General features: G+C 34.3%; 1 protein-coding gene across 1 annotated transcript in view; it reads right to left on the bottom strand.

Annotated features, from left to right (window-relative positions):
- Positions 1-20,190, bottom strand: part of NWD2 (NACHT and WD repeat domain containing 2) — a 157,098-nt gene that overhangs the window by 53,745 nt on the left and 83,163 nt on the right. The window contains exon 3 of the mRNA XM_051964510.1: positions 17,346-17,462. Within this exon, the coding sequence (XP_051820470.1) occupies positions 17,346-17,462 (117 nt within the window). The remainder of the gene's footprint in view (positions 1-17,345; positions 17,463-20,190) is intronic.

The following is a 20,190-nucleotide window of genomic DNA, read 5'->3' as shown; positions in this document are numbered from 1 at the left end:
AAATTCAATATGGTCTTAGTGTCACTATATTTTTATTTGGAATTCATCTTTTCTGTGAACCACAGTTGATTTCAATACACATTTAGGATTACATTACCCCTAGAAAACATTAGCACAGTTTAGTTGTAGAAATCCTTGGAAAGCTCTCTTTATACTGAAATAACAAAATTCTGTGTGATGAATAAGTAGGATAGATAAATCTCACACAATCCCTGGTGTCTACCATCAAGTAATGAAATAAAACGACATATGCTCTCAATTGAAAATATGTCTGTGGCAATTCCTTGTGATAAAAATGTGTTCTGAGATAATCAAGCTTTTTGGAAGATTCAATAAAATGCCTTTAATCCCCAATGGAAGTAATGTTTATGCAACTCAGTTTTGCACAGATGACGGATATCAGCTACCAATAAATAGCGGAAATTTCATCATGCCAAGGAATATATTTTTACATTTTAAATCCTTGATCGAATCATAGGAAATTGGGAACTTCTTTTTCTTACAATGGCTCCCAAAGCTCTTTGATTTAAACAAAGCATGACTAACAGGTGAGTGCCTGTATCTAAGGTAGCTTTAGATCTGAGAAAGATGTATAAGAGATCTTTCTTTGTTGATCATCCCAGGAGACAGATGGAAGGCGTGTGCCTATGGTTGGGGTCTGTGTCGCACACATTTCCTATTCCTTTTCTCCAAATATTTGGTAGGTTATGGACTCCTGACCTAAAAGAAACCTTAAAGATGATGTAGTCCAATATCTTCATTTCATAGGTATGGGAACTGCTACAAGGAGACGAAGTAACTAGCACATAATTATAGAGCTGATCTTAAACATGGTTCATCTTGGTGAAGTGACTTGCCCAAGTTCATAGGGTTGTCAGCAGAGTTAGAAAGAATTTCAATCTGGGTCTTCTGACTTTCCACCACACATACTACTTCCAAGTTTATGGTCTTCCTGCTCCCTTCACTTATACTACTTTTGATACCATGTGTTCTTGCGTTCTCTCTCTCTCTCTCTCTCTCTCTCTCTCTCTCTCTCTCTCTCTCTCTCTCTCTCTCCTTGTCTCTGTATCTCTGTTTCTGTCTTTTTCTCAACAAGCAAAAAACCTTCATGAATGTTTCACCAAAATGTTCATTTTTCCCTAGACTCTTCATTTTCTAGGAAGTTGAGTTGCTAAGCATAAAGACCAATCAAGGATCACAGCAAAAACACACAGTTCTTAAGGGTTTATAAAAATTACATTCTGAGAGGCCCTAAATTACAAGTTGCTCAGACTCAAAGGTCACTCAAAGAAAAATATGTTTAGAGAATAGAACAAAGTGCAGAAGCTTAATGGACTGGAGAAACCATCAGAAAGTACAAGGGCTTTTTTGCATGTGGTTCAGCCTTAGATATTGCTGCAAAGAAGCACAAGTGTCTAGCTTGTCCTTCTTGAATTGAAAGGATTTTTTTTAATATTGAAAAAGGATGATTTATTGAGTTTAGTGAAATCCTGGGACACCATCCAGTCTTTATAAAGAAAAACCCATGTGTTTAAGAAAATCCCAAAACAACATAATGCTTTTCCATTTGAGAAATCATAGAGAGAGGATTTTGGGAAGATGGTGGAGTAGATCAGAAAGTTTCAAGCTCCACAAATAAAACAAAATTGTGTCTCAGCGTGAATGTAAACTGTTGAAAAGCAAACAAGACTGGAGCAGAAGAGGAGTCCTTCCAGGATACCCCAAGAAGCCTGGAAGAAAGACCCGAGGCCAGGATTAACAGTGTACCTCTAGGGTAGCTCTGCAGAAATAGCCAGTAGGAACCCTGGGGCTAGCTGGCTCAGAGGTCAGTCTCAACTTGAATCACAGGGGTTTTCTGACTCCAAGCCCAATACTCTATTCACTGCACCACTCAGCTCTTATTTTTCTATTTCTCTCCTCTTTCTCTTTTCCTCTCCCTCCCTCTTTTTCCCGCTCTCCCTCCCTTCCTCTCTCCCTTACCTATCAGGGTCTGAATTTGTGCAGTCTGAGGGAACCTCAGTGACCAGGCTCATCTGTGCAATAGCTCCCCTGGGGGAGAAGGATCCAGCACACCAAAAGTGTAAAAGTAGGGGGACAGGGATGCTTCTGGCTGCTGGCACTTGCAGAAGTGGGGAGCTTTTGGTTTGCAGTTCCATGTGAGAAGGTGGAGCTGAAGTGAAGGCAGAGTCACCATTCTTTATCTCATAATTAGAGGTGCTTACATGAATATTTCTCATTAAAAATGAATTAGCAAAGCAAGAACCTCTCCATAGAAACTTACTATGGGAATAGGAAAGACCATCTTCAAAGGAGGACACTGAAGTTAAAAAAAAAAAGCCTTCTTCCCCAAAGAGTAATATGAAATGGCTCCCTGCCCCAAAAGAATTTAGAAGGACTCAAAAAAAACTTTAAAAATTAAATGAGAGAGACTGAGGAACAACAGGGGGAAAAAGAACAATCCAATAAAAACAAGATTATGAAAAAAAGTCAACCAACCAGAAAAGGAGATCCAGTATGTTAAGGAAGAAAATGACTCTCTGAAAATGTGAATTAGGCAAAGGGGAAGCCAGTAAAGTTATGAGACCAATAAATAGATATATAAATATAAAGAATATATAGGCATATAACATTCATGTATATGATATAAATAAATAAAATATAAGGAATGAAAAATAAAAGAGAATGTAAGACATCTCATAAGAAAAATGACAGATCTGGGGAACAGATTAAGAAGAGAAAACATAAGAATTACTGGAATACCTGAAATCTAGGGCCATAAAAAGAATCTTGATATAATAATACAAGAAACAACCAAATAAAATTGTGCCAAAGTGATAAAACAAGATGGGGAAGTAGATATAGAAAAAAATCCTTCAATTATCTTGTGAAAGAGATCCTACAAGGAAAACATATAGGAGCATCATTGCTAAATTTCAAATCAAATCAAATCAGATCAGATCAAAGAGAAAATTTTACAAGCAAACAAAACAAAAAGAAATCCAATGCAAAAATGCTGGAGCTACGATTAGAGTCATGAAAAACTGATCAGTGGCTACAATAAAAGATCACAGCTTTTGGAATATTATATGTTGACAATCAAAAGAATTAGGGTTGTGGCCCAAAATACTATATCCAGCAAAATTAAGTATAACATTAGGGGGAAAAAAAGGGCATTCAATGAATTGTCAGATTTTCAAGATTTTGTTGTACATTCCAACCTGAATTCAAGAGAAAATTTAATGTGTAAGAGCCAACATCAAAGACTAATTTGAAGATACACATTGTCTGTTTTGTACTTAGAAATGTAAACCATATGTCTAAGATTGTCATTAGTAATTGGGTAGTCCAAAAGAAAAATTGGGTTAGAGTTGAGTATGATGTGATTATAAAAAGTAACACTGAGTAGGAATAGATAAAAACAGTAATTATCCTATATGAATGAGGTAGGAAATCAAGAACTGATGCAGAGAAATTAGATGGGGGAGGAAGGCTGATAGTTATAAAACCCTACTCACACTGGGAATAAGTTAAAGAGGAAATAATACATACATACATACATACATACATACATACATACATACATATAAATACACACACACACACACACACACACATATATATATATATATATTAAAATACACACACACACATATACCAAGAAGGGTACAGCATCTTCCAAAATCTATAAAGAAATATGGGAGGGAAGGAACACGATAAGGCAATGTGTAGAAGGGTGTGTAGATTAATAGCAGTGGGATAAGGTGTATAGACTTATGGGAAAGGGATACCGAAGGATGGAAAAGGTGAAGGGAGAGGATATGGAGGGATTCTGGGGAGGGGGCATAATAGAAAGGCAAGTTAGTCTGTAGAAGCAAAGTAGAAAAGTTAGAAGGGATGGGAAACAAGAGATAAGGTGTAAATGTATGTATGTGCGTCCATCTATCTCTGTCTGTCTATCTATGTATATATTAATATACATATGTATATAAATACATGCATGTAAACATACATATAATCTGTTCTTAAGTGTAGCCTGCTTAGGGGATGTGGTGACAGCGGGGGTGTGTGTGTATAGAAAGGGGACACAGTTAAGTGTCTTGCCAGGGACATATGGCTGAGATCTGAGGCAGTCCTCAAACACGTCTTTCAGGTCCAGCCTACAACTTACTGTGTTATCTAGCAGTTACTTTTACCTGTGAATGACAGAGGTAATTGTGAGGGAGAAAGAGACTGGACATATGTTATCAAAATACTGTTACTCATTATCAAAAGGAATCCCAGGCAAATAGAATAATTTTATATTACATTTTCACTGGCTTTATATTTTGAAGAATGCATATTTTTTAAAAGATGATAAAGAAGGCAAGGAAGAACAAAAAAAGTTAGTTTTTTTTCTACAGATGGACAATATTTTGCTAAATGATACTCTCAACTTTAGATTTATCTCAAAGATACTTAGGATTCTGGATGTGCACAGAACAGGGATGAAGTGGAGTAAAAGGAATACCCTTATCCTTATGGGTACATTTACTCTGTATGCATGTTCTTCTGCTTGAGCCTATATAGGCTGTCTAGAGCATGGCTTCTTAAACTTTTTCCACTCTTGATTCCTTTTCACCCAAGAAAATTTTTACAAGACTCTGGGTATATAGGTATATAAAATAGGCATAAAAATAAAACATTTATTTATAATAAATCATAATTTCATGAGTCCCACATTCAGGTACATGATCCCCTATTGGGACCTATAGTTTAAGAAGTTTCTAATTTTTGTAGAGAATATGAAAGCAAAAGTTCTACTTTTCTCAATACCTGGAAAATATGTTGCTAGCTGTCTCCTGATCTCAAATTTAAGACTTTCATCTCATGCTCTTAAATAGTTTTATATAAATTAAATCAAATTCAAAATAAAAGAAACTAGGTGATGAGAAATATCAATAAACAAAGAAACAAAACGTGATAAAACTGATTTTAGGGAAGAACATTCATAAAGAACTAAGTATCTTTAGCTTTAATAAAACTCATGCATTAGAGATATTAAAAGTAATAACTAAAATAAAATGTAAATTAAAAACTATTAGAAAGCAAAATATGAAAATATATCTCTTTTAATCTCATCAATATAATTCTTAGCAAATACTTGCACATTAACATATTTTAACATATTCAACAGTGTTGCCCTATTTAAAATAGATTATATTTCAAGAAGTCAAAATGTAAATGGTTTTAAAATCTTTAACATGTTTCTTTCTTTTCTCACATTTCATGTTTCAATCAACCAGTAAATGAGCATAATAGTATTAAAATGTACTCTGTGCTTAGTGCTGGAGCACAAACACAAAAATAAATTTGCTGACCTCAAGAAGCTTACATTCTATTGGAAAAGATAGCATGCACATGGAAATTGTATATAAAATATATGAAAAAGGAAACTTTTTTGGTGCGGGAGGTGGAAAGGTTGTGAGGACATCAGGAAAGGATTTGTATAGAAAATGACTCTTAAGCTCAGGTTTGATTACTCTGATTATGGCTGTGGTTCAGTATGGAAGTAAAAATTTTAAATGCAAAGAACTAACATTTAATTTCACTAAGATTTAATTTTAACTAACAAACATTTAATTTATATTGAAATATAGCTAAAACTGACATATTGTTCAAACTGAGTCTGAAATGTCTTTGAGTAGCTCGCACTGTAAGTCTTACTAAATGTAAATCTTCACTAGCTTTTGTTATAATTGTAGTCTGGAATAAATCAACCATACAAATAAAGTTTGTGGTGGCTATTTTATAGCGTATCAGACTTTAACTCAGTTGGCTCTAAGAATAAAGATTCTTAGATATTTCTGAGGACATATTATAACTGCATAAAAGCCACTAAATTCAATTGCTCAGTTTGTGGTTTCAAAAAGATGAATATTAGGTCTATGACATATTTGTTGCATTCAGGTAAACTTAAACTAAATCAGCTACGATTATTAATGATACACAAAAAAATAAGCAAAAGGAAAAGGTTAAGCACTTTACAATTTCTGAGATACATTGGCACATTTAATTGGAATAAAGATCAGAAATCATTGTCCTGTTCCAGAGAAAATTTTAAAACTTTTTCTTAGAAACAGTTTTAGAAAAGAAGTTAGTTTGATCTCTTAAGAGAACTAGAAAGATATATGATTAATGATGAAAAAAAGAACAACATAAACCTTTTTTGAGTTTTACAAATGTTTTCAAATCAACATTAAGCAGTAGAATTTATTTTGGAGCACAAAAAAACCCGTTTTGGGTTCCAAGTATCTCTGTCTATCTGTCTGTCTGTTTATCTGTCTCTCTATCTTTATTTCTGTCTGTCTATTTCTCTGTCTCTCTGTGTCTGTTTGTCTCTGGATGGAGTGGGATGGTGCTCATCATGCCTTTATAATAATAAGTCTTAGTCATGGCTCTAAATTAAAGTCTAATAGGCTGAAAAACAAGTGCTACATGCTTTCTTTGTAAAGTTGAGTTTTCCAGACAACAATTTTTTGTGATGATTCCTTTTTATTTTTCAAAATACATGCAAAAACCTTACGTTCAAAATTTTTCTCCCTTCTTCCCCTTGATGAGAAAGAAAAATGAGAAAAAAACCCAACCAAACAAACGACAAAAAAGTAAAAATAGTATGTTGTGATCCACACTCAGTCTCCATAGTTTTCTCTTTGGGTGAAGTCTATTGGAATTGGCCTGAATCATCTCATTGTTGAAAAGAGCCACATTGATCACAGTTGATCATCAGTAATCTTGTTGCCGTGTACAATCATCTGGTTCTGCTCATTTCATTCAGCATCAGTTCATGTAAGTCTCTCCAGGCCTCTCTGAAATCATCCTGCCGATCTTTTCTTATAGAACAATAATATTCCATAACATTCATATATGATAACTTATTCAGCCATTCCCTGACTGATAGGCATCCACTCAGTTTCCAGTTTCTTGCCACCACAAAAAGGATTACCACAAACATTTTTGCACATGTGGGTCCTTTCCCCTTTTTTATGATCTCTTTGGGATATAAGCCTGGTAGAAACACTGCTGGATCAAAGGGTATGGACAGTTTGATAACCCTTTAGGAATAGTTTCGGATTGCTCTCCAGAATGGTTGGATCAGTTCACACTTCTACCAACAATATATTAGTGTCTCAATTTTCCCACATCCCTTCCAACATTCATCCTTATTTTTTCTCAGACAACAATTTTAAGAAAGGTAAGTAGTTATACATTTAGTAAGACTTACAATGAAAGCTACTCAAAGATATTTCAGAGTCACTTTGAACAGCATCTCAGCTGTAATTGTTTGAATATGTTTGCTTTCTCTCAGCTTAGATGAGAAGACTAAGTTTGAGGATTTGGGGATAAGCCTTGGTTCTGCTACTTACTGCCTGTGTAAAGAGGGAAAAGTCTCTTTACTTTATCAGATTTCAGTTTTTTCTTCTCTAAAGTGAAGGGAATGGAACAAGTAATCTCTAAGGTCCACACAATCATGGAGTCATTCAAAAGAGACCTTAAAGCCCAGTGAATTCAAAGACATTTTTAGTCCCAAATTCTGTGTTCCTAATTAGGTTCATTTAAATTTACCTCATTTGCTACATTTAACAAAATGTTCAGGCCCTAGGACTTTAATTGTGATGTTCCTGAAGCCAATTAAGGTACCATTTCTTCCCTGCTGTTTATTAATGAGGACCTCTCCTGATTTTACATCTGGATTGGAGTTTTTGGTTAATTAATGGCCATTTTCATAGTAATTGCAATTCAAAGGATTTTCCTAATAGTTCCTCAGCCCGCTTTCTCAGAGATAAGTAAAAATTTTCATTTTCAGAACAAGAAAATAATTGGATAAATTTTAGGAAATGCAGATATATTTGCATTATATGACAAAGTACTTAAGTTATTTGAAATGTCATATTTAGGATATTATATAAGTTGTTAGAGAAGAAACAACTAATAATAAATAAAAGCCTTAGAAAATATTGTTTAGTAAAAATAAAAAGGAATAAATGATATATACACATATAGCAAAATGTTAATTTTAATTAAAAGGAATTTTTTTCTTTCAAAAGACCAATTTTAAAATAATACCTTTTCCCACAAGTAAGTAATGTGCATTATCCTTTTTTAATTATGAAAAATTAAGGCACTTGATGCAAATAAATCAGGTCATATCTACACAGGTGCTAAGGAGTGAAGATGGCTCCATCTTCATTATGAAAATGAAGAAAAGAAAATCTTGGGGAGAAATGATTCCTTTAGAAACTGATTAGAATAGTCTTTAATATCCCAGATATGGGTCAAGGAGACCCAGGGAAGCCATGAACATGTAGTTCTTCATTGCTCCAGTTTGCTATAGAAGAACTACGGTAGAAACCACTCCCCACCCCAATGCCTTGTGGTATACCTGCTGATAATTATAAACAGTTTGGACAGTCTTCTCGGACCTTTGCATCAGTTTTTATTCAATATATGGAGTATGAAGCTATGGTAATCATCAACAGTTTCCTTATCATTTTAAAAAGAAAGTAAAAAAAAAAACAAGTCTAGAAATAGAAAAAGAAAGACATTTTGCTATTCTTTATGTCAAAACTCTAGATAAAAGCTTCCTGTATGTGTCAGAGCATACCATCAATGATGCATTCCCAGAGGCACTGGGAGACTTTAAACCATGGTGTGGTACAATAGATTTGTGGCAGTAGATATATAGAGTTGCAAGGAACAATAATAAGGATTGCTACATGTATTCACTGATTTCACGAATATATTACTAGGTATCCACTCAGAGAGGTAGTAACAGAGTGTAGTGTACTTGGAATCCAAAGACCTGCATTTTAAGAGTCAGCTAAGTTTTTACTATTTGTATAATCCTAGGAAAACCACTTAAGCCTTCTAGTTCTTAGTTTCCTCATGTAAAAAATGAAGAGTCTGAATTAAATTCTACTATCCTAAAAGCAATAGAGAGTGCTCAGAGAAGGCCATTGATATTTTATTTATTATAAAATTGCATGAATAGTTATGAAAGTGTTGGTGATGACCTGGATAATTTGCTACTCTCTTATGAAGCAAAATAGATGAGAAATAAGTTAAACTTTATTCTATGTACTTGATATTTCTAGGCTTGTATTTTGATTTTCTTTTTAAAATGATGAGGATACTGTTGAAGATGTGCCATAGATTAATATACCAAATGCTGAATAAAAACTGATGCAAAGGTCTGAGAAGACTGTCCAATCTATTTATAAGACTTGGCAGATATAACACAGGGCATTGGGGTGGAGAATGGTTTCTACTATGAAATTGAGTCTTCTAAAGCAACTATTGTTGAATAGGATGCAACAAAAAGGAACTATAAAACGACACTATAATACAATAATCATTCTGGGGCAAACAACTTCAATTCTGCTTGGTTAGTGGAAAAACACTGGACTAAAAATGTGGAGTCTAGTTCTGATCCCTATCTTTAATTAGCTCTATTACTTTTGACACATCAAATAATGATGAGGCCCTAATTTTTTTTATTTGCTAAAAAATATTGTCAGGAAGGGAGGGAGAAAGATGATTAGAATACTGATGTCTAAGGTCCCTTTGGGTCATAAAACCCTGATGCAAAGTGGTATAAATTTTCTCAAATGTTCTTCAGAGTATTTCAGAAGCTACTATAATTTGAAAAATTTGTTGCTAATATGAAAATATATGCTAATATATGAAAATATACACTGCAGAGTTGGTTCATGATGATAAGATTCAGATTTGAGATTATATACTGGCTTGCATCAGGGAAACCCTTTAGAATACAAAGCTTGAGGCAAAATAACAAGTGAATCTTAGAATAACATTGATAATGATGATCTAGTGGTCTTGAAACAAGAGTTCCTAACCTGAAATACACATATCCTCAAAGAATTGTACAGAAATTCCAGCATGGTCCATGGCCTTGGATAGGAAAAAATGTTTTATAATTTATGTAATATCATGGGAAAATAATTTGTTTCCTTTGTAATCCTATTATTTTATTTATTTGACACATTTTAATTTATTTATTTTATGCATTTAAAAATATTCTGAAATCAGTTCCATATGTTTCAGTCTCCAGACTGCTGGGAAAGAAAAAAGATTAAAACTATTGCTTTAAAGGATGTAGTCAAAATCATAGCTTAACAATCATCCTCAAACAGCATCCCAACACTGATTAAAATGATTAAATAGACCACCTTCCTTTAACTGTTCTTGGATAGTATGGTGTGGTCTCCACATGTTTATATATATATATATATATATATATATATATATATATATATATATATATACACACACACATATATATACACATATATATATACATATATATATATATGTTATATACTATAAGTAAACATATTTTTATTTGCTACTAAACTGGAAGTGACTGTGAATACAAAGGGCATGAACTATGAAATCTCTCTTCCCTGGGAGCTTTCAATTGAAGAGTAAGAAGAAATGCTGTCATTGGTACCAATTAGATAAGTTCCTCTTCTCCCTGTTGTTATGTACTTGTGAACACATAGAGCTGCTATTTTTGTCTCGTTTGTATTATTCTTTCTTACTTTCCTGAAGAGCCTGGGCTAAATTCTACTATGCTAAAAGAGACTGGCTTTCATTCTTTGTTGTGTAAGAGGATTAAAATGATACTACCATGTTGGAATCAAGGTATGGTGTGTTTGATTGTGACTGATCAGACTCGTATGAGTTCACAAGGCCTTACCACAGATTAGTATTACCACAAATAGTCTACTTGAACATTTGGAGTAGAGATGTCTCTAAATTGGTACCTCTCGTGGTTCTTTTGAGCTTCTGCAATTCTGCTTTGCTTAAAGAGCACAGCACTTTCTTTGATGCAAGCACACCATGCTGTCCTTTGCCATTGTCTTCCACATCGCACCATTGATTCCAAAGTTTTTTAGAGAGACCTTGAGAGTGTCCTTGTATCACCTCTTCTGACCTCCGTGTGAATGCTTGGTTTGTGTGAATTCTCTATGAAAGAGCCTTTCAGCAAATGTTTGGCATTTGAACAACACGGCCAGCTCATCAGACTTGTATTCTCTGCAGTAGAGTTGGAATGCTTGACAGTGTATGTAGCTTAAAGATCTTCTCAGTGTCCCATACCTTATCTTGTCAGGTGATCTTCAAGATCTTCCTAAGATAATTCAAAGAAGTGATTCAATTTCCTGGTGTGGTGCTGGTATATTTTTCAGGTTCCACAGGAATACAACACTGCAGACCTTCAGTTTGGCAGATAGCCTAATATCTCTTCTTTCCTTTAGAGACTCCCAACCTTGAGTGATGTATGCATCAACCTCATTATCTATGTGTCTACCCCTGGAAAATATACCCTTAAGGCAAGTGAAATTAGCCATAACACTCAAAATTTCTCCATTTGCTTTAACCAATTGTTCCAAGTATGGATGGTGTGGTTGACTGGTGAAGAATCTCTGTTTTCTTGATTAGCACAAGTGGTAGAGAATCGACCCATACTTTGCTGTCTGTCAGCTCAGATGTTGCATTAAATGCACATAGTTTCATGACAACATGCTTGCATGAGTTTTGGATAGTGGATGATATACTTGTGTGCTTTTTCAGTTACCACTGAGGTAGCAAGACTTTGTGCTTGTTTCTGTGCTTTTTAGCATGATGTTTTCAGTAATGTTATCAGACACTTTCAACAAAGCTGAGGATGGCATCAATGTCAGCCAATGCATGGATGGTAAATTATTTAATTTGAAAAAGCTACAAGCCAAGACTAAACTCCGAAGGAGAGTTGGCTCATGACTTCTTATTGATTGTGCTTTTAGGTGAGTCTTCTAAAGCAACTGTACTTGAGTAGGATGCAACAAAAAGGAACTATAAAACGACATCATAATACAATAATCATTCTGGGGCAAACAACTTCAATTCTGCTTGGTTAGTGGAAAAACACTGGACTAAAAATGTGATTTGTTGAAGACATCCTGAGATAAGTACCTTGATGTGTAATGTGACCATTAAAGTACATATATGTATACTGGTTGAAGTGAAAGATACCTGGGCCTAGGGTTATATGCTGAAGAGCCAGCCAGTTAATAAATAGTTATTAAGCACATATTTTGTGCCAGACAGTGAACTAAGAAGTGGGGATACAGATAAAGGTAAAAGACAGTCCCTGCAGGTTCTTGCTTATAATTTTATCAGTGATATAATTTGATGGATGCCAAGAAAAAAATCTACTTACTGTAAAATATTTCACTATCAACTTATCCTTGATATCAAACCTTCTGCTACTAATAATTCTTATTTTAGGTCTAAGTTTTTATTTTTTCAAGAATGCCCTTATAAAATATAAATATTTGTGGGTGTTATTCATAAATTTGTATTGACTCTATTAAAATATTCAATTTCATTATTTTCAGGACTACATGATCTCCTTCTTTCCCCTATATACTTCCAATAGGAAAGCAAGGAAAACTAAACCCCTTACAAACATGTAATCAAGCAAAAGAAATCCCTGCATTGGTTATACCCTTTTCCCTCTTCTCCCCCATCTATGTCTTGGTACTCTGTGAATCATTCTAAACAGCTGAGATACTGTATGTTGAAAGCAAAGGAGTAATTTGTACATCTGCTATGTAATCTCTTACCCCCACCAAGAAGGGAACTTGGTGGAGGGAACATTTAGCACCAAATATGTTTAGTTCGAGTCCATTCTCCACATCCTGGGCTGGTGGAAGGGAGTGTGCTTTCAGTTTGGTAGGCTTTTTAAAAAATGCTTTACTTGCTACAGCTTCTCAGTAAATATCCTTTTGTAAATGCTAATGGATGTTTATTGATTAACTGATATTCAGGAAAGATCAACCAATCAATTGATATTGGGGGTGTTATCTGGAGACTGACGTTGGGGAAACACACTGGATGGAGTTTTTGTAAGTTATTGTATTAGAAAAAGTCTTAGCATTTCAAGGTTAACTCTAGAACTTTAAAAGGTGAAGCAGCTATTTTCACTCTGAATATCTGATTTACTAGTTTGAATATAAATCAGCAAAGAGATCCAAAAAGTATTGCCATACATGTAAAATGAAAACAGGTAGTTTTGGGAGGGAGAGAATTTGTCTTTAGAGGGATCAGAAAAAGCATCATGTATATAGTCGAACTTGAGCTGAGTTTTGCAGGAAAGCAGGAATTATGAGAGATAGGAGGTTAGGAAAGAGATCATTTCAGTCAAGGAAGACGTCAGTATAAGGGATGTGACAAAGGAGTGCTCTGTATGAAGAATGGCTAGGGCAGTATGGTTGTTCTGTGACTAAAAGGCAAATCTCTTGATTTGCAAAAGCAGAGAAAGGAATGAAGACAGCAAACTGTGTTCTAGTGAGCTTGACTCAGACTCCTCTTAAATATGTTATAAAAAGAAGAGTTGGTAGACATCAAATAGGACAAATTTTGAGAGGGACATGTTCCAAGACTATTAGATCAACAGAATAGTGTAGATATAGATTACTTAGATTTTGGGATTTTACAGCGTTTTCCATGCTATTCTTGTGAATGTGGACAATCTAATCTTCTAGACAAGATGGACAGATATATTATAGATAATAATACAGTTGGAACTAGTTGAATAGCCAAATCCAAAGATTAGTCACTACTGTTCTGATATTAACTTATATCTCAAGTATGGAGTACTAGGGATCTATGTTTCATCTTGTGCAGTTTGCAATGTCTTTGTTAAAAGAATAGACATTATGCTTATGAAATTGGCAGATTACATAAAGCTACAAGGTATATGATATATGACCTTGACCGGCTAGAGTATTGGGCTAAATCCATGAGGATGATATTTAGCAGAAACAAATATAAAATTAGGTTTAAAATATTTTAAAAGATCAACTTCACAAGTACAATATTGGGATGGAGGCAATCTCTTCTATCAGATAAACATATGAAGTTTTGATGGACAGTAAACTCGACATAAGTCAACATGATAATAAGGCAGGGAATAAACCCTAAAAATAAGATCTTAGGTATCATAAGAAACTATAATGCTCAGGACTAGGGTGATGATTGCCCCATTTCAGTCTGCTCTTTTTGATCATATGTAGAGTAAAATGTTAAGTTCTGGACATCACATTTTAGGAAGGTCACTGATAGGATGGTATCTAGTGGCAAATAACTGGGATGATCTTGAGAATCTATCACGTGATTTCATGATATTTAGTCTGGAGAAGAGGAGATTCAGGGGAAGATGGTTGTTATTGAAGGACTGTCATAGTAAATGGCAAGTTCGCCATTGGCTTTCTGACACCAAATTTGTTGATTTTTTTCATGTGATATTTTATAAATATATTTGTTTCACTATCATCAATTGCTGTTGAGATTGTATGTCAATATATCATATTATATCATTAAACAAAAACATGTCAAACTAGATTTCATTTTGTATCTCCTTGTTTTCTATCCAATTTCACCTAAAAACCAGTGGGATGATCTATACATAGCTGAATATCATGCAATGCTATCAAAAATGTAATTTTCCCTTTAACTATTTTACAAGCTGATACTATTCTTGACCTGTCATTTTCCATAATATTTTTCTTGTAATGTTAACAAGTGCTACCTTTGTGTTATGTCTCTTCAGCTGACAAGAGATAAATGTTGAAGTGGCTGAGCCAAGTTTCTTGGCTTTTTTATATTCCTATTTTAATGACAGCTTTGAATTAGTTAACTACATGAAATGGAAATAGAATTTACTTTTGTAAATTTTGTATAATTTTTAGGAAATTGTTTGTTTAAACAGTTCAGGTTGATGCATATGCACAAAGCATATGTATTTTTATTTTTTTAATCTTGCTTTGGTATTTACTTTGATCTTTGCTCTCACCAACTGTGTATTTGACAACAGAGGCAGTTGATTCTCATATGGTGCTGAATTATCAAGTACACTTAAACTAGCCTTTGTCATTTTTTTTTGAGGTTTTGCCTGTAGATGTTTTCAAGTCATTGTCCTCTTGTATGTTTGCATCCTGAGTTTTCTTGTAACCATAGGAACTTTTTATGGTCAGGTTCTTTTTTTGTGTACTCGCTTTTCCAGTCTATTGCTTGACCTTAGACTTTGTGTTAACATTGCCGTCCGCTTACTTTTTGGCAGATCCTGGTTTTATTTTCCATTTTTATGTCCTGCTGCTTTTATAGCTTAGTCTGAAAGTCCAAGTTTTTGGTGCTTTCAAAAGCGTTTGATTTGTTGAGGTATCTGTTCATTGCATTTTCTAAGTTTCTAAACCAAGTTTGTGTTTATTGGCTTTTGTGTGGTTGCATTTTCATAGACTGCTGCTGGATCTAGTCACTGTTAGACCCTAGGAGGGTTCTTCAGAGCTTCCTCTTGGTTTCAGTCTCCTACCTTGGTTTATTATTCTATTGCAGACTAATATTCAGGGCTAACGGTTAAAATTAAATTCCTACTCTGCTTTTGGGATCAGAGCCCTTTGTTTCTTACCCAAATAAGGACTCTGCTTCTTTGTGACCATTCTTCTGTGCACTGGAATTGTGATCCAGTACTGGGTAAAGGGCAACAGCTAGAATAGCCAGATGGCACCTCTTCTTGCTCCCAGTAATAGCACCAGGAGCCTCTGGGATCTCTTTCTACCCAGATGTTTCCCTATATTCAGTTCCCTCATTGTTCTTGGATGCTAGAATACTCCCTTGCCAGGGCACTGCCATACCTGGCTAGTCCAGGTCCTAGGTCCTAAGTTTCCTTGGGCTGGAAAATAAGTCAAATGACTTTTTCTTTTTTTTTTTTTTCAATCAGAATTTTATCTCTCATGGGATGAGGTTGTTGAGTATCTAAAGCAAAAAAAAAAAAAAAACTGCCTCCACTCCACTGTTGTGATTCTACCTTTCAACTAATCTTTATTAAAAACCATATTCCTTGAACTGAACAAATTCTTCATCAAAGTATCTTTTGAGCATTTTGCCCTATTTTGTGAGGAATTCATCCTCAACTGATAAGATTATGCAATATTGCTTCTTCCCCTTTCACCCTCTGTCCTCAATCAATTAGCAAGTATTTATTAAGCATGGATTATTTACTAGGCATTGTGCTAGGTGGCTGGGATACAAAGACAAAGACAAAACCATACTTACCGAAAGTAGTCGGATACTATGTTTTAGGTTACTAGGACCATTAAAGATGAAACCATTGGACTATCATTCCATAAAGAATACATCTATAAAGAAGCATGGATGTATTTACACAGAAATATAGACCATGCATACTTCAAACTTTTTTATATTTTTTGATGTACTTATGTGAGTATTATTTTAGTCATGTAGTAGTATGACATTTTGCTTCCTTTATATTTTCTGTTAAGCAACTGAATTACATGTCTTAGCCTATGAACAACTTACATTATAAGGAAAACTTATCTATAAAGTAACCAAAATATTATTTTCTCTTTGGAATCTAAATAGACATGCCTTTTAAGAGTAATATAGTTATTATTATTATGGTGATTTTAATACATTGGTCTCCTAAAAAGGGCCCTCTTCATGCCAGTACAATTTATATAAAATAAAATACATATCATAGGTAAAATCAGGGTGAACTAAAAATAGTCTACTCCAAAATGCCCATTTCTATTATATAAAGAACATCCAATTGAAAGTCACATAGAAACAACTTAATTTTTCCAGAAAATAATCAGTCTCCATTGGCAGAAAGAGTAATTTAGTAAGTTACTTGGGAGTTGTTCCAGCTACTGAGAACAAGAAAACACATGGCTCAATGGCAAACAGTGTGATGATTATAACTGAAAATGTTCTAAAGGAAGAATGGCTCTCTCTGATGGTAAAATTGTAAAGTAATCATTTTGGATCTGAGACTAAAATTCTTAGTGATCAGAAAGTTTGTGGAATCCTCTAACAATTTTTAGTTGTCCATTTAGTAGTCTTTCAAAAATTTGATATTGCTGAATGTTAAAAGACCTATAGGGAAGGCTTCTAGTGTGTTATATATATGTATGTGTGGAGGATTTATGGGAAGACATGGATAAGAACTGCATGGAATAAGAATGTATGGATGGATGATGATCTGTACTGATGGAGGGAAACTTCTGTTAATGAGGACTAAAAATCTCTAGCGACATAAAAGCTTAATTTTCAGCATTTCATTTGGAAACCTGAAAGATATCTTTTGCTTCACATACTGAGGGAAATAAGACATTTCAGAAACAAAAGTAGCTGCTTTTCCTCAGAAATACCTTCAAGTATTGCAAATATCAGAAACGACCATATTAATGTATTTTAAAAATATAAAGCATTATTTTTATACCCACAACAAAACATGGACCTGCAGATGTTTTCAAGCAATCTTCTAAAAGCTTCATACGAGTCTTTTGGAGTTCAGGACTGTCCCATTCATCTTCATCTAGGCCCCAGTATAAATCTATGACCTGAAAACAAACATATCAAATTGTGTTAATTCGTACTTTGTTTTTGTTCTCTCATTACAGTGGTTTTTTTTTCCTCCTAGTTTTGTCCTTTGAAGAAAAAAAAAGCTTTTAAAAAGATTTATCTGAGATAAACATTTTTATGTGAGAAAGCATCAGATGTAATTTTTTGTTCATTCACTCTTGATTATATTCTTGAAATGGCCACAGAAGAAAACAATACTGAATACAGGAGGACTTATAGTTAACGTTTTCATTATTTTAAAATGGTAATAAGATTTCTGGAAAATATTTTAAAGCATTTAGAATGTTTGTCACTTCATTTAAAATAATTAAGTGAGTGAATATAGTGTCATTGTATAATTTAGAGGGAAGAATTTTCATAATTATGGGCATTATAGAAAAGAAAATTTTTTTATATTTTTTTATATATTTTATATATTTTTTTTACCTTTTCTTTTATAAAAAAATAATCATCATACTTTTTATATCAATGGGATGATTTGCTGATTTCTCCCATGCCTGTATGCAGCTCAGCTTTCATCAATATGTTTCAAATGGAAAACAATGAAAGGTACATATTATCATTTCCATTTGTAAATTGAGAATAATGGGTCTTGCCATCTACCTACTTCAAAGAGAATTGGGGAAGGTTAGTGAGTCTTAAGAGTTGATAAGTACTACATGAAATAGTATGGTCTTAATCCTCTCCAGACTTACATAAGGTAAAATTTTCAATTACATTTTCTCATGCCAGGGAATAATTTTTTTTCTTTTCTGTCTGGTTATGTATATGGCATGGGATGAAATGAGGAACAAATATTTTATATATTTGGTGATCAGGTTTATATGTTATCCATCCACCGGATATTGCCTTTGATATCAATATAATAGATTCATTCCTCCTTGAATCAAGCCATCCTGAACTACATTGCCTAGATTGTAATATGGTCACCTACATTTTATACCCTAGCAGACTTTAAGATCTTTGAGGGTGGAGTGGATGTCATTTTTTTTGTTCTTTTTACCCTCCAAGGTCTTGCATACTGTCAGTGAATCAGCTGATTTGTGCCAGACACTGTCCTAACTATTTGGGATACAAAGGCAAAAGATAGTCCCTGTTCACAGTCTAAAGGGGAAGACAACATGCCGATGATGTACAAGTAAGATACATACAAGATAAATTGGAGATAATTAACAGTGGGAAGAGGGAGAACATGTGCCCTGCAGTCCAGTGGTTTTATCTGTGAAAGGGACTCATTGGATGGAAATTTGTTCTCCTAACACAGATCGACGACTACCCGGTACCTTGAATTAGAGAGTATCCTGGAACACTGGGAGATTAAATGCCTTTTCCAGAGCAAGAATGTTATCACATATCACACAACATACTGTATCCTCAGTTAGTTGGCAGCTAGGTAGCACAGTGGATAGAATGTTGGACCTGGAGTCAAGAAATGTGGCTTTAGATGCTTACTAGCTGTATGACATGGGCTAAGACAATTAAACTCCATCTGCTTCGAATTCCCCATCTGTAAAATAGGGATAATTATAGTGTCTAACTTCCAGGATTGTTGAGAGGATCAAATAAGATAATATTTGTAAGTCACTCTGAACATTAAAGTAGAGAGCAAGGAGCAGACCTTGGGAGCCATTGAATCATCATCAGTGGTTGCTTCCAGAGCTCTCAGCCCACATATGGTAAGGAGTTTGAATAGTTGGTCAGAAGCAGATTTCAAGGGTCTCTTTTCTAGCACCAAGGAAGGATTCTGCTGCTTTGGTCATTCTCCAATCTGGGTCACAGTCTTGGGTAGCAGTCCTAGGGTGAAGAGGAGCACTAGCACATCAGAGCTTCAGTCACAGTAGAGCAGGGACCTTTCTTTCAGTGCCAGGGCATAAAAGTGCTTGTATTCCCTTACAGAACAGAGTACAGGCCAGGAGAGCAGTAAATACACCTCTCTTTAGATAATACCACTTTGGAAGAACTGAAAGCCTAAAAGTCTCTAGAAGTATCTCTGAAAACAGCTGTACAAAATCCTGGAAGTTTGGGACAATGCATCCTCCACCCTGGGAGCAGAATCCTATTTTAACAAAGAGTTAAAAGTCAAGTAATATTCTGAGAAAAGAAGCAAAAACAACAGAAAAAATTCTGATCATGAAAAGTTGCTATGGTTACAAATAAGATCAAAATACATACTCAGAAGAGATAACAAAGTCAAAGCTCCTACATTCAAATCTTCCAAGAAAAATATGAATTGATCTTAGGCTGTGGAAGAGTTTAAAAAGGATTTTGAAAATCAAATAATAGAAGCAGAGGAAAAACTGGGGAAAAAAGGAGAATGATGCAATAAATTTAAAAAAAGTCAACAGCTTGATAAAGGAGACAAAAAAGTCTTGAAGAGAATAATATCCTAAAATGAGAGTAGGTCAAACGATAAAGTAGGTACAAAAAGCCAATGAGAAAAAAGCCTTAACAAGCAGAATTGGCTAAATGAAAAGAGAGACATAAAAATTTACTGAAGGAAAAACTTCTTAAAAACTAGAATTGAACAAATGGAAAAGGAGGTACAAAAGTTCACTGAAGCAAATAATTCCTTAAAAATTAGAATTGAACAAAGGGAAGCTAATGAGTTTATAAGAAATCAAGAAGCAATAAAACAAAACCAAAAACAAAGAAAAAGAAAAAAAATAGATGATGTGACATGTCTGATTGAAAAATAACTGACCTGGA

The sequence above is a fragment of the Antechinus flavipes genome, chromosome 6 (assembly GCF_016432865.1).
Source record: "Antechinus flavipes isolate AdamAnt ecotype Samford, QLD, Australia chromosome 6, AdamAnt_v2, whole genome shotgun sequence".
Lineage (NCBI taxonomy): Eukaryota > Metazoa > Chordata > Mammalia > Dasyuromorphia > Dasyuridae > Antechinus > Antechinus flavipes.
Note: the sequence above shows the minus strand (reverse complement) of the source record. Positions and strands in the feature narration are given on the sequence as shown.